The 14,423-nt window shown below is 55.5% G+C and overlaps 2 protein-coding genes across 5 annotated transcripts in view; both read right to left on the bottom strand.

Moving 5' to 3' along the window:
* Positions 1-740: 740 nt before the first annotated feature.
* On the bottom strand, positions 741-4,217 carry LCAT (lecithin-cholesterol acyltransferase). The gene is made up of 6 exons (XM_019655269.1): positions 3,804-4,217; positions 2,915-3,071; positions 2,720-2,835; positions 2,534-2,629; positions 2,219-2,443; positions 741-1,341 (listed from the first exon to the last, which is right to left on the bottom strand). Exons 1-6 carry the CDS (start codon positions 3,955-3,957, stop codon positions 767-769), a joined length of 1,323 nt encoding a protein of 440 aa, XP_019510814.1. The 5' UTR covers positions 3,958-4,217; the 3' UTR covers positions 741-766.
* SLC12A4 (solute carrier family 12 member 4) overlaps positions 4,180-14,423 on the bottom strand; it is a 22,087-nt gene continuing 11,843 nt past the window's right edge. The window contains exons 1-20 of one of the 4 annotated variants that reach the window (XM_019655227.1): positions 14,011-14,129; positions 13,399-13,529; positions 11,873-12,114; positions 11,509-11,723; positions 10,806-10,970; positions 10,629-10,727; positions 10,292-10,349; positions 9,759-9,933; positions 9,223-9,341; positions 7,691-7,789; positions 7,374-7,493; positions 7,055-7,159; positions 6,633-6,801; positions 6,226-6,421; positions 5,943-6,112; positions 5,721-5,852; positions 5,536-5,643; positions 5,172-5,359; positions 4,918-5,051; positions 4,181-4,755 (exon numbers count right to left, since the gene is read on the bottom strand). In XM_019655227.1, coding sequence (XP_019510772.1) covers positions 4,664-4,755; positions 4,918-5,051; positions 5,172-5,359; positions 5,536-5,643; positions 5,721-5,852; positions 5,943-6,112; positions 6,226-6,421; positions 6,633-6,801; positions 7,055-7,159; positions 7,374-7,493; positions 7,691-7,789; positions 9,223-9,341; positions 9,759-9,933; positions 10,292-10,349; positions 10,629-10,727; positions 10,806-10,970; positions 11,509-11,723; positions 11,873-12,114; positions 13,399-13,529; positions 14,011-14,035 — 2,742 coding nt within the window. In that variant the 5' untranslated portion in view covers positions 14,036-14,129 and the 3' untranslated portion in view covers positions 4,181-4,663. Of the gene's footprint in view, positions 4,756-4,917; positions 5,052-5,171; positions 5,360-5,535; positions 5,644-5,720; positions 5,853-5,942; positions 6,113-6,225; positions 6,422-6,632; positions 6,802-7,054; positions 7,160-7,373; positions 7,494-7,690; positions 7,790-9,222; positions 9,342-9,758; positions 9,934-10,291; positions 10,350-10,628; positions 10,728-10,805; positions 10,971-11,508; positions 11,724-11,872; positions 12,115-13,398; positions 13,530-14,010; positions 14,130-14,423 lie in introns of those variants that run through there. The other 3 variants (XM_019655209.1, XM_019655216.1, XR_002125416.1) reach the window with 3 other exon arrangements.

The following is a 14,423-nucleotide window of genomic DNA, read 5'->3' as shown; positions in this document are numbered from 1 at the left end:
TGCTCTGCAGCCGCAGCCTTTCTCCCCCCTCCCCCACAGCTCTCCCTGGCAGAGAAGGGTCTCTTACTAGATGGGAAAACTGGTCACACTCTTTCCCTGGTTAAACCCTTCAGCAGCTGCACACTGCTCTTAGGCTCAAATTCAAGTCTTTACAGTGGCCCATGTTACCTTTCTCATCTGTCTGATCTCAATGGAGGCAACACCTCCTCTGGGAAGCCTTCCCTGACCCAGTACTCAGCCCCTTGTTGCTCCCTAAACTTTTTTCTCATACTACTTAGCTCCAATAATAATTAAACCTTCATTAGTGAAATGAATGATCTAATTAGTGGCCGTCATACCCCCAGATTCTAAACTCTTGTGCTTTTGTTACTCACCTAGCACTCAAAAGTCCCTGTCTAAAGGTGGGGGTCTTGATTGCCCTTTTGGGAGCAGGGAGAGATAGCTAAGATCTCCCCCATCCCAAACCTTTGGCTCCACGTGCCCCATCCCACAGCTGTGTGTGCAGCTGTCCCCAGACCCCATGCCCAGAGCAGAGGCAGGCATAAGTCAGGCTGCCTTAACAGCTCAACCAGGAGAGTGGGAAGTTGCATATCTTAGGGTGCCCAATTCAATCCTAGGCTTTAGCAAAGCCCATCTTGCCCTATGTTCCACAAAGCACTGGGCCTGCAGCTGCTGATGAATTAATCCTGGTGTGTAGACCCTAGTGCCTCCCCCTCAACCCATAATACACGTGTCAAGGCTTACAGCAGCAAAGGATGATCTATCTTTATTCAGGGGGCAGGGGATCTGGGCTGGAAGCTGGGGGTGTGGAGTTGTTACGTCGGTAGGTACCCAGCAGGATGGCATTGATGTGCTCCAGTGTCTGGTTGCTGAACACTATGTCGAGGTGCTGTGTCTCATGCAGAGGCAGCATGTGCACAGGCTGTGGCTGGAGGCCCTTCCATTGGGCACAGAGTTCACTGCTGCGCGTGGCCACCGTGTCATCACCATCCTCATAGAGAACATCTACAGGGTCTGTGTAGGGGAAGCCGTGGTCAAAGATGTAGGTGCGGGGCGTGGGGAAGCCCACGCCATACAGACAGTATACTTCCACACCAGGTGCTGGGAGTCCTTCCAGCAGGTGACGTGACTGTAGCCACATGTACCAGCCTTCCTCAAAGTGCAGGTCTGCAAAGAAGCGCTGGAAGTCACGGCCTGTGTAGTTGAAGGTGGGTGTAGAAATGAACACATGGTCCTCAGGCCACACCAGGTTGGCGGGAAATACCCAGGGGGATGTCGTCGTCATACGCTGCTTTTTTTTCAGCCTGATGCTGGACATGATTGGGATGCCCTGGTTGTCACCTGTGGACATGGAACAAGGTAGGCAGGGAGCCAGACCTGGCTGCCCCCAGCCCACAACTTGCCACCCGGCCCAAGCTCAGCTAGATGCTCAATTTTGTCCCAACCTAATCCAAACATCGACTCCAAGCCAGACTAGAACAGGCCTAGCATTTAATAGGTGCTCAATGTGCTTAATAAGTTAAATGAGAAGCCCTGATGGCACCTCTGTGAGGCAGAGCTGTAGAGTCTCAAAAAGAGGGCAGGGAGGGGTTTCCTAAGGATAGATGTGTATATGCGAAAGGTGGGGGGATGGTGCTGGCAGTTCTCCCTGTGGTCTGTGCTGCACTGGGGTCAGAGCTGTGTTCTGGGAAGGGTGAAATGAGACCGTGTCTATGTTTGACATTAACTGATGTAGTCTGAGGAGGGTTTCCCCCACCAGGCTGTGAGCTACTGTGAGGGCAGGCTGAGTATGGCTGGGCCCAGCATACAGTGGGGTTTCAACAGGTAGTAGCTGTGGCACTCCTCAGGGAGGGGCTCCTAGGGTCTGGTCCTGGCTTTGGCAGATCTGTCTCCAGTAGGGGAGATCCCTGGACAAAGGAGTTCCTGGGAGCAGAAGGCAGCTGAAAGCTAGGTGGGCAAGACCTGAGGCCACAGGAACAAACCTGGGGCAGTGAGTTGGATTGCTGGGGTTCACTTCTCTCTGTTAAACTTCCCCTTTGTCATCACTGAGACAGACTCTGGCAGGAGCCACTCTAATGGTCCAGGCCAGGCAGGGGTGGTAGACAACACCCCCAACCTGGCATTGTGAGCAGAATCAGGAGTGAGGGCAGGCCCATGGTCAGCTTTATTCCACTCCTCAACCCCATCATAGGATGCAGGTGATCAGAGTCTGTCTCACCTGTAGCCAAGATCAGCAAGGGCTTGATGGAGCCACCCCAGGGAGCCCCAAGAGAGATGAAGCCATCGATGAAGCGATCCTTCCAAGACTGGGGCTGGCGCAGCAAGAAATAGAGCAGATGCAGGCAGCCAAGGCTGTGCCCAATGAGGAAGACGGGTTTTCCATAAGTAGCATGCATCTCCTCCACCAACCCAGCAAGCTTACGGTAGTATTCCTCTTGGTGGCCTGCAGGAGGTGAGGGTGGATGGGGTCAGGGCAGTGGGGGTTAGGGGCCACCTGCCCTGCCTCAAACCCGTCATCTTCAAAGACACTCACTGGGCTCCAGCCGCCAGTCATAGGGGGCGGCCCGCACCGTCTCATCCCGCACATACCCGTTGTTGACCAGGTTCTGCACCAGGGTGTTCATGTAACCTGTTGGGGACGCAGCAGTGTTGGGGCTCTGGGCAATCTCTTACAGGCCCACCACAGCCAGAGCCCTGCCCTTTCCCCTAGTACACACACCTGCCAGCTTGTTGTCGTCCAAATACTCAACAGAGTAGGTCTTGCCAAAGCCAGGGACACGGATCTGTACACCGGGGGCATTGGACACACGCCCAGAGCTGCGGTTGTAGACAACCCTGGGGGCGGTGGGACATTCAGCAGGCCAGCAACCAAGGGACAGGGTGAGGGAGCTGGAGCAGAGGGGATGGCACATACCTGGTATTATCGATCCAGCAGTCTACCCCAAGGGGTAGGAACATATTGAGATCCAGCCAGATGGTGAAGAAGTCCTCTGTTTTGCGGTAGCACATCCAGTTCACCACATCTGGTTTATCCAGCTTGGCTTCCAGCTGATTCCCCAGGCAGCCAGGCACTGCGGGCACTAGCCTTCACTCTGGATTCCTCGGATTTCTCACCACCCCTGCCATGGTCCCCACCCCAGCTCTACTCCCCCACTGCAGTGACGAGCCCCGTCCTTCATCTCCCACACCTTCAACCCCCAGGGACTAAGATCAAGATCCCCTCTCTCTCTGATCACCCCCCACCCTCCCACCCCTTTCCTCCAGCAGCACAAAGCCCAGGCTCCCCTCAGGCAAGGAAAGTGCAGAGGCCAAGGCCACTGACCTCTGCCCCCCAAAAGTAAACACCTATCCTGTCTCCATTCCTGCCAAAGTCCAAGGTGAGAATAAGCAGGTATGGAGGAGTGGGGGCTGGGCCTAGGAGTACAGGGCAGGCCTTGATGGGCCTCTCCTGGGTTGGGCATCTTATCCTTGCTGGGGTGGGGGCTGAGGAAGGAGTGGTGGGGCTTGGCTGAGGGTCCAGTGGCTGCGGCTGACCACACAGCTTGTACTGCCCTGGCCAAACCCTCAGGCACACCCGCCCCCCACTCCACCCACCTGGGGTAGATAACTCAGCGACACAGGAACAGTGTGGCGAGGGGAAGGGGTTAATTTCTGCAGGACAAGCCTTTGGCCCCTCCAAACACTGAGGCAGGGATCAGGGCTAATGCAGGGGCAGAGGGCCTTGGCGGGGTCAACTACCAGGGGCTGGGGCCCAGGCTCCCCAAGGTCTGGTCTGGTGCATCAGGGGCCTGGTGGGGGCTTACCGAGGATGATGGGCCTTGTGTGGTTACTGAGCTCAGCCTTGGGCGTGGTTTGCGGGGGGAACAGCACATTGAGGAGCCAGAAGGGGGCGGCAGGGGGGAGCAGCAGCCCCAGCAGCAGCAGCACCCACTGCCATGGGGAGCCGGGCGGCCCCATTCCAGCCCCAGTGCCTATTGCCCAGTGAAGCAGTCTTGGGCTGGCCTTATCTGGAGTGGGGGTGGGAGGGGCCCTGGGGTCAGTGGGAGGGAAAGCCTGGCCAATGGTGGTGGCCAGGGATTGCCGGAAAGGGGCACAGCCTCAGGGAGCCAGCTCTGGGCCTAGGTTCAGTTCCGCCTTCTTCCCGTGGCGCCAGGGGAAACAGAGCCTGGGCAGCAGGAGGCCCAGAAGTACACAATGTTTTATTGAAAAAAGTCAGGCCTCAGCTGGCTGGCTCCATTAGGCTTGGCTTGGTGGGGTCCCTGCCCACAGTAGCCTGAGCCAGGTCTTCCAGCAGGCGGGCTGGGTCAGACCACTTCCCCTCCCTTGTTGCCCTTCCCCTTCTCTCTGATGGTGACATCCAAACAATAAATATTCAATAAATAGTGCTGCTGGGCTGGCTGCCTTCATACCCCATGTCAGCCCCCACCAGTCTTCTCCAGGCAGAGCAGGCCTCCTGGGGTGCTGGATGGGAAAGTCCCCAAACCTCTCAGGGTCCTGCAGGACCTCGGATCCATCTCTACTGCCAGGCCCAGACCCAGTCTCCAAAGAGACCTAGCAAAGCTGGGTCCAGGGCAGGCATGGGCAAAGCAGGGCTGGCAGGTGGGTGCTGGGAGGGGGTGTTACCCTGAACACCTCCACTCTAGGCCACAAGTCTGTATCAGGCTCAGGAATAGATGGTGATGACTTCACGGCCACCACCACGCACCAAAAGCACCCGCTCTAGGCCTTCAGTCAGCACCTCCAGGAACTCCATGTCTGTAAGGCATCAGGTCAAGGAGGCGGCACCAGGACCAAGGGGCACTCAGGGAAGTTTGGCCCATCAATAAGAGGTGGGGTAACCTGGCAAGCCCAGGGGCACCCAGCCTGACCTCACACGCTGTCCACCTCCCTACTGCCTGCCTCTCCACAGAAGGATACAGTTCTCGTCACCCTCACTGTTCTTGGGTGGGCCGGGCATGTTCAGTAGAACCAGTCGGGCATCATGGGAGCGTGTGACAATGACTTCATTGAGCTTCACGGCAGTGTGCATGCGCCGCACATTGGATTGGTCCCTGCAGGTAATGCAGCTGGTCATGGGCCCCACCCCTGGCCCACCCACAGAGCTTGTCTGCCCCCATCCCACCTCCACCCCCAGGCCTGAAAGTGGCTGGGTCTGCTTTTGCTGCACTCACGGCTTAATATGCACCAATTCTCGGAAGTTGTCAGGGGCGTGGCTGGGGTCCCAGGGCTCAGCTGCCATATACTTGTCCCGTGTCCATGTCATCTGGATCTTGTCAGCTCCAGCTGCAGACTCATCCTCCTCGTCCGAATACAGGCTTTCCAGCCGCAGGGCTGAATGACGGTCTTTGACCAGCTGGGCCTGTGAAAAATCAGAGGTAGCCTCAGTGTCCTGGGCAAAGGGGGCCTGGCTGGCCCAAAATGATCACCCAGCCTCAGGGACATGGGCACTGACAGTGGGGCTGATGCCCCCACCTGATGGTGTCTCATAAGGCCTGACCTAGCCACCCGCCCCTGCTGTAAACCAAGGCCACTGACTTCTCGCTCTCGCTCAGTCTTGGTCAGCCTCATCTGCCGCAGCATCTGGGACCGTTGCTCCATCATCAGTGTCCGCTCGTAGGTATATGCTGAGATGTCGCTGTTGTGCTGCAGAGACAGTGGGCCATGAGGACTGGGCTGTGGGGCAGGGTATCCATAGGGCCATATGGGGGCAGATGGCTCACCATCTCCACCACCTCCACCTCCGCCTCAAGGCGTAGGTGGTACAAGAAGATGGCCAGATCCTTCTTCATCTGGATGCTGTTGTCATCCATCTGGGCCACTGTGAAGATGCGCATCCGGCACTTCCTCCAAACCTGTGGCAACAGAGCAGGTGGGTGGTTCAGTCACACTCCACCCCTCCAAGGGCCTAGCCCCTCTCACCCGGGCCCACCTCCCTGACCCACCTTGTGCTGGCGCAGCAGGAAGGGCAAAAGCATAAGCATGCCACCATCATGCACAATCCACCACACGTCGATGTGGCCCTCCAGGTAGCGCTCATGGTTGCTGGGGTAGAAGGCGATATTCTTGGGCACGAGCAGTGCCAGGTGGGCTGCCGTGGTGCAGCGAACGGTGTCTGGGGAGGAGGGACATGCTAACTGCCAGCCTGTGGCCCTCCGGCTTCTGTCTTCCCTTGAACCCCAGTCCCTGTCCCCCGTGGCTGAGCCCAGACCCTGGCCCCTCACGTACCAATAAAGGTCTTCCAGGCTCGTGGGTCCTCACTCTGTCGCCAGCCATAGGGCCAGCCCAGCACCACCGAGTTATGCCTCATGCCGCCCAGGCCACAAGACTGGATGAGGTGGGCCAGCCCCTCACGCACCTTGCTGGCTACCACCACCTGGCAGAAGCCCTTCACTTTCTCAATCTCCATCATGTTCTTGATTGTCTGTTTTGGGGACACACCAGGCTCAGAAGGCAAGACGCAGACACAGAGGCCATGTTTTCAAGATGGGACAGCCATATCCACCCTTGCTCCAGTTCTCAGGTGGCAGCAGTGCTGTCCATCTGGCTGGTCAGAATTGGGCCCCTCCCCTACATGCCAGCTGCAGACCACAGCCTCTGGTCCAGCTGAGCTCCCCGCCCCCTGCAGCAGGCACCTGTTCAGCAGCCTGGGCCTCGCCGTAGCTCTCCAAGAAGCTTCCCTGGATGACAGAACCAACTATGGTCAGGCCCTTGCCCGCCTTCAGCTGGGAGGCGAAGGTGAGGAGTCGTGGGTACTTCACGTGAAGATCCTCGTCTAGCTTTAGCAGCACTAGCAGCTGAGGCCTGCGGTGGCCAGATGGGGAGGTAGCCTGAGACCAGGGCCAAAGGTTTCTAGGGAGCCCCTCTTCTTCCCTTCTCAGCTCATAGGCCCCCACAGGTTTGGGGAGCAGAGATCCAAGGGCTCAATAAGCAGGATGGCACCCCTGGTACCCCCAGAACAGGCAACATGGACCAGGGAGGGAGAGCCAGCACCTCCCACCCTCACAGCGCCCCCAAAAACCTAGAGTGGCCCTTGCCAGTCTGGGTGTGAACTCACCGCCAATTCTTGGTGTGGGGAGGCCCCTCCTCTAGTCGCAACAGTGCATAGCGGGCAGCACTCAGGGACAGGCCTCGGATCCCATCACCCCATTCCTTCTCAGCCCTACAGAGGCCACCATTAACTAGTGAGCCCCTGGTCCCTCCCAGGAGAGTCTGTCCAGGTGTATGTGAAACAGAGGGGGGCCAGGCCCTTCATCACAGCCCTCCAGCCCCAGCACCTATGATGGCTAACAAAGGATGGCTCAGCCCCCCATACCCCAACATACAGACCCCATTTTATCCCATTTATCCCGACCAGGCGGCAGCCCCTCACTCACCCTTGATATTCAATGTACTTGTAGATCATGCCCGCAATGAGCATGGCAACCAGGGCATAGTACCAGGAGGAGACAAACATAAGGGCCAGGCAGAGGCTCATGCCCAGGAAGGACAGCGCCCTGGGCCAGAGAGTAGGGAAGGGCCAGAATCAGGGAAAGACCAGTAGGGCCCCAGGCCAAGCCCCCCCAGCCCCTTAATCTCTCACCAATAGCAACTGTAGCCCAGGAAACTCAAACCCCATCCAGAATGGGGCTCCTGGCTTCCCCAATAGCTCTTGTTACAGAGGACTTGGCTCAGGGGTCCAGCTGGCGCTCACCAGTGGTAGTACTTGAACCGGGGCCGCCAGTTGGGAGTCCTCAGGAGTGTCTGCACAGCACAGGCCAGGTTCACAAACAGGTAACACATCAGAAAGAACCTGTATCACAGCGGCTGGTTGGTACTAAGTATTCTCCTTGGCAGCCAGGTACCTGATATCCTTGCTCTGCATGGGCTCAGCCAGGTCTTCCCAGCCTCACAGCAACCACTTCTAAGCCTGAGGCAGATGTGACTACTGCACAGGTGTCCTCAGAGCCAGGGCTTAGAGGATGGGCAAGTGTTCAAAGGCAGAGCAAGGTGGGAAGGGGGCAGCAGGCAGGGGGAACAGTGAGTGTACAGCTGTAGAAAACGACAGTGCCGAGGAGTGCGCAGTGTCTGGAGACGGCTAGACAACATTCAGGCTTGTGGCCTGGTAACGAGTTGGATTAGGGGCTGTTATGAATGTGGGGAGGAGCAGATAGAGAGAAGATGACAAGGCCATTTTGAATACACTGAATTCGAGAAACTTGAGGGATACTATATGGGTATAGAAGACTGGGACATGGGTGAGGCCTGCTGCATGAACCCTCCAGGAAGACAGCCAAACAGCAGAGGGCTGAGGGAAAGGCACCAACTTCTACCCTGAGCTGGCTGGAGAAAAAGGGCAGACAATAAGGCAAGGACTTACCAGAGAGAGAATGCCAGAGGGCAGGGATTCCCATGGGTGGGAGTGGTCAGTCCCATTAGGGCTGCCAGAAAGAGCCATATTATAATAAAGGCTGAGATATAGCCTTTGGCTTGGGCAGTGAGGGGTCACCATGCAAGACCACGGTGGCAAGAAGTTTCTGGTGTGCACTATGTGTGGGTGGAGCTGGGCAACAGTGGGCAGAGGTGTGTCACGGGGGACAAGAGATTACTGTGGCCTGACTGTGGCTGGGGGCACTGGTTCAAGGGAAAAGGGAGTCTGTCAGGCCTACAGGCTGAGTGGGGCAGTGAAGGGTAGTCCTTTCATAATCAAACAAGCAAGAGGGAGCATCTGCAGTGGAGCAAAATGTATGTGGAGATGGAGTGGGCCCGAACACTGGCAGAAGAGAACACCAACCACACAGCTCTGCCTCAGAGACCCCCAGAAATTGCCATGTGCTGACCACCTCCTGCAAGGCACTGGCAGACTCAAATGCCCAGTTGGTCCCAGAACTTTAAAAGCAAACAACTTTGAAAACGGATGGGGCAGTGGTGGCTTCATAAAGGCGCTAGGGACTGGGTGCTTGCTCTGTCCAGGAGCAGAGGGCTGCTGCCTGCCTGCTCTGGGAAGTGGGACCTGTTGGCCTGTTCAACACTTTTGTATAAGTGTCAGGCTCGTTCCTGAGTGCAGAGATAGGAAGAGCTCTGCCAGGCAAACATCTTCCCATACAGTCTGTATGTCTCTCAGCTGCGCCCTCAACACCAGACAGGGTCACAGAGTGGTGCTGGGGCCCCTGGCTGAGGGGTGCTGAGGATGCAAGGAGCCTTTCCCAAGACCATCCCCCTGCCCTACCCTGGCCTCCAGCTCACATGGATAGGATGGGGGCCACCATATCAAGGGAGGCGATGAGGATGCCCAGCTCAGCGATGAGTGCCGTCAGGAGGAGTGCCCATGTTGGTTCACCATTTGCCTTCCCGTGGCCAAATACCTGCATGTACCAGGGTCAGTGGGGTCAGCAAGGGAAGATGCTGGTCCCATCACCCCCATTCCACACCCTTGAACTATAAGCAACATCCTGGCCTTCATCATCTCCAAGTCCCTACTTTGGACTTGGACCTATCCTGACCTATCTATTCCACAAGTTTCCCTGTCCCCCGTCTCTCCAGCCCTCTCTGCTCTGAATGAGCCATAGATAGGCCATGAGGATTCTGGGACCAAGCAGCTCTGTCAACAGTAGGGCAGGGGCAGGGCCAGGGCAGCTCTCAGCAATTCCCCATGATGGCTATGTGGCCTTAGGGTCACTATGGGCCCCGGCAGGATGTAATGCATCTGTATCCCCTACTTTTCTCCCCCAGCGTGAGGAGACAGGAGCACCCATGCTGTGAGGGAGCACAGAATGGCTCACCCGGAGGAAGGGGATGATGTTGTCCTTGGCGATGGCCTGCAACAGGCGTGGTGCCCCAGTGAGGCTCTGTAGACCAGCGCCACAAGTTGAGAAGAAGGAGCCGATGACGATGACCCAGGGCGAAGGCCAGGCCAATGTGCCCACCACCAGGTTCCTGCTCACGCCGTCACCATACCTGCAGGGGCCAGACTCAGACCATGCTCCATGCAAGGAGCCCCCTAACCCCTGGGTGGGGTGGCCCAGAATGAGGGATGTGGGGAGACAAGAAGGATGGCTCAGGTGGGCAGAGCTCTAGCTCATCAGCATTGAAGGCCAGGCCACCAGCCCCTATCCCTTCATATCAACCTGAGTCCTGATGTCATCATTCTCTCAGAAGTAAAAGTCCTGGTAGGGCCTGACCCACCTGGTGGTACAGACTACCATTGGCAACCAGCAGCCTGTGGACATGTGCGGGACCACGTATGTGAGAGTGTGGGTGTTAGAACAGGCAAAAGCTGAGTGTCTTGCCAAAGGAAGGAGCCCAGCTCACTCACTTGTCTCGGAGTACCACACCCTCGATGCAGGCACCAAAGAGAACCACACTGCTGAAGTCTGTGGCTGTGTCAAGGAAAGCTAGGCCTCTACTGCCCCCTCCATTCATTCCCCACACAGGACTCACATACCCTTCTATCCACCCTTAGCCAGAAAACTCAGCAGGGGCATCCACAGCTGAGAGTTTCATGTTGTGTGCATACTCCTTGAGTATGTGATGTGTGTGAGGGGAAAGGTGTATATGAGCGTACGCACGCATGCACATGTGGTATGTCTGTGCATGCCAGGCAAGTGCCTCCTGCACCCCTCCCTACCTGCCCCAGGCTTGGGAAAGGATACACACAAGGGAGGTTGTAACAATGGCCAGAATGGTCCCCACAGGGATTGACTTCTGGGCGTCGCGGAGGTCTCCGGAGCGATTTGAGCCAGCCATAATGCCTCCAAAAACAACAAGACTCCCTCAGAGGGTCCCCAGGAAAGGAGGCACGGCTGGGTGGGTGGGCAAGAGGGGCTCACCTGTCACAGAGGGGAAGAAGATGCCGACCAGCACTGTGAAGGATGTGGCAATGTCAGCCACCACATACAGGGGCAGGCTCTCCTTCAGGCCAAGGGCGTCTGTGGAGGGCAGCCCATGCTTCTCCACGACCTCACCCTTCTCCAAGTAGGCACTCCACAGGTTCTCTGCAGGGGCAGCAGCATCACCACTGTAGCCCCACCTACTTCCCAGGGGCAGTTTGGGGCAGCTAAGCCAGAGGCTGCAGATGCTGAGGCTCTGGGGGCTTGGGGGAGGGGGAACTTCAGCCCAATGGCTGCTTTGGCCACAGGGAAGCTGTCTGGCTAGAAGTCTGACAGGCAAGGGTAGCTGAAGCCAGAGCCCTACCACTGCCTGCCTCCTAGACAGAGGCCCTTTATGGCTCCTGGAAGAACAACCCCAGGCAACGTCAGGGGCTGGTGGCTGGAGAGAGAGGGGCTGCCAGAACTTTCTGGGGGCTGCTGTAGGCATGGGATGCTGGCCAAATAGGCTCTGTTCACCCAAAACCTAGCTGCCAGGAGCCAGGCTGAGAGGACACTGCTGGGCTGGGAAGGCAGCCAGTCCTGCCCCCCATTCTTGAGTTGGTCACACAAGGATGGCTCTGTGCTCTACTCTCCTTCCATGCCCACTCCCTGCCTCCTGCTCGGCTCGTGGGTCAGGAGCAAGAGGAAAGGAGGGAGGACGCACCCTGAAGCAAGCCGGCAGCTGCACCCGGGATGCCAGGGATCTCGGTCACGTTGTTGAGCACGAAGTAGGGGTCACAGGAGTCAGTGGTAAGGTTGGAGCTGTGGCAGAAGAGGCTCCATAGCTGGGTGGCCACTGTCTCATTATCCACCATGGCCGTCTTGGCACAGATGTCAAACTGGTCCCGGGACAGGGTTCTGTTGCCCAGCATGCACACTCTGTGGAGGAGCGGGGAAGTATCAGCACCTGCTTAGCTGGAGGCCCCAACCTGTTTCCACCCTGCAGCCTCTGGGACTCAGGGCATCAAAGGCCATCTACTTGGGAGGGATGTCAGTGCAATGTCTGGATGTATTCCCAGGTTACTTACGGAAATACAGGCGGGTCAAAAATAGACTTGATGCCCCCAGCATAGATGGACAGGATGGAGATGATCACACAGGCCAGGAAGAGTGAGGCAAATTTGTTCACATACTTGACACCAACAAATACCACCAGGGTCATGAAGGTTAGAAAAATGGTCCCATACACTCGCATGTTGTTCAAGGTGGCACTTGATGTGTCGTGAGCGCCAGTTGGGTAAAAAATGGCGGCTGGCGGGGCAATGTAGGTCTGAAACAAGAGACAGATAAAGAAGGTTCAGTTTTCCTATTTGAGAGTGAATTCTATCATTTTAGTTTTCTTTTTAAAACTGTATCCATAAAAAGCCAGTCACAAAAGACCACATATTGTATGATTCCATTTATATGAAATGTCCAGAATTAAAGACAGAAAGCAGATTAATGGTTGCCTAGGGCTGGGAGGAATAGAATGACTACTAATGAGTATGGGGTTTCTTCTTGGAGTGACAAAAATGTTCTAAAATTGAATGTGGTGATTGTTGCACAGTTCTGTCAACATACTAAAAACCATTACATTTTATGCTTTAAATGGGTAGTGAATTGTATGGTATGTGAATTATATCTTAATAAAGCTGTTTTTTAAGAAGAATCCAGATACAGGAGTCAATCCGAATGGCTAAATAGCCAAAGTAGAACAGTTTGAGCAACTAAATAAATAATGATAGTGCTGGATTATGAGCCAAGAATAAAATAAATATCCAAGAGTCCATACTGATATAAATACATGGTTGAATAAATAAATAAATGGGGAAAAGGACAAATTTTCCTTACAGAAGAAATCCAAATAATAAACGTAGAAATGTGGGAAATATAAAAACAAAAAACAACAACACAAAACTCCCAGAAGGTCTAGGAGCTGGGTGCATGCTACAGGCAGAGGACCTGGAGGTGGGACTAGTCAGGCAGTTCCTCTAAACATGTATTGTCTGGATCTCCAGGGGTGGGGGGCTTATTACCCAGTGCTCCCCGCGGCCCCTCCATCTCTTCTCCCACCAGCTGGGGCAGTTCAGTGGGGCGTGGGAAGCTGAGTGAGAGCAGACATGGGGCTCACGGAGAGGGCACTGACCTCGACAGGGTCTTACAGCTGCTCACCCTGATTTAGGGACAAGGATAAGGTGGATGTGAAGGGCCTTGGCACAGAGGCCTGGGGAGACAGACCTGGCCAGAGCCCACACATGCCCAGTAGGCAGGCTCTGTGTCACTACCAAGATCTGTCACTGAGTTAGATGCAATAGTTCACAGATCACCTGCCATGGCTGAAATGGACCCTGGGTGGATGGAACATCCAGGGCCAAGGTGAAGGCAGCCAGGCCCAAACTATCAAGGGATTGAAGGGGAGATTGGCTTGAGCAAAGATCTTTCTCTCTGGAGGAGGCCTCCCACATTATAAGCCCAAGACCCTGGCCAGGGGTGAGGGGAACATGAGCACCCTGGGCCTATGGGAAAGGGACTGTTTGGACAAGACCAGAGTTGGCCAGGGCTCAACCTGACTCACCAGCAAGATCTCAATGGCCCCCAGGATGTACATGGCCGCTGCAAATGTTGTTCCCAGGTAGAAGCATAGGCCCACAGCACCTCCAAATTCTGGCCCCAGCGAGCGGGAGATCATGAAATAGGAGCCCCCAGCTAAAACAGAGAAAGTGTACACAGGTCAAGGCTGATTCTTCTTCAAGGGAGTCTCCTCCATGACAACCCCTCACAACCACCCAGTGGGACAGGGACAGATTTCCCCATTTACAGATGAGCAGAAGGGCTGGGAGATTTGCCCAAGCCTGCATGGTTAGTAAGTGACCAGGCTGGGGTTGGACCCCACTCCCATCTGACTCCAACGCCTAGCACAGGCCAGTGAAATGGCTACTTTGCTAGGGCAGTTCTAGGTCTGCAGCAGTGCTTAAGTAACCCACTGTTCCCCAATTTTCTGCACTTAGGCTAGTCCCCACAGCCTCCTCCAGCTGGGTACATCCTATCTCAGCACACTTCCCCTCTCCCAAGGGCTGTGTCTGTTAGTCTGACTCCTCTAGACTAAGGCAGGAACTGTGTCTTCTCCAGTTTTTTGTCCCTAGGGCCCAGCACAGAGCCTGACACCAGGTGAGTCTCCATGGCTGACCCTCCTGTCCTGAGTCTGCTTCCATCAAAGTCTAATACCCCTGGCAAGACTGACAGTCAACACTGGGCCCCAGGGCCAGCAAAGGTGCAGGGTATAAGAGTGAACCCATGCTGTTTGTTGAATCTGCTCCTGATAAAACTTCTCTGGTGAAAAATCTGGGAACAGAGATTAAGAAATTTTAAAAGGGTTAGTCCCTTTCATGCTGTAATCCGCCTCCTAATGGAACTGCCAGGGGTATGAACAGAGATTTGTGTGCAAGGCTGTTCACGACAATAATATTTACAACAGTGAAAAAGTAGAACCCAAGGGTAGGAAAATAATCACATAAATTAGGTAATACTCTATCAATCCTGCTAAAAAAATAAATAAACTTTTTCCAACATTTGGGAAATAGACACACACACACACACACA

This window comes from Hipposideros armiger, unplaced genomic scaffold, assembly GCF_001890085.2.
Source record: "Hipposideros armiger isolate ML-2016 unplaced genomic scaffold, ASM189008v1 scaffold_9, whole genome shotgun sequence".
NCBI classification, from domain to species: Eukaryota; Metazoa; Chordata; class Mammalia; order Chiroptera; family Hipposideridae; genus Hipposideros; species Hipposideros armiger.
This window is presented reverse-complemented; position numbering and strand designations above follow the sequence as displayed.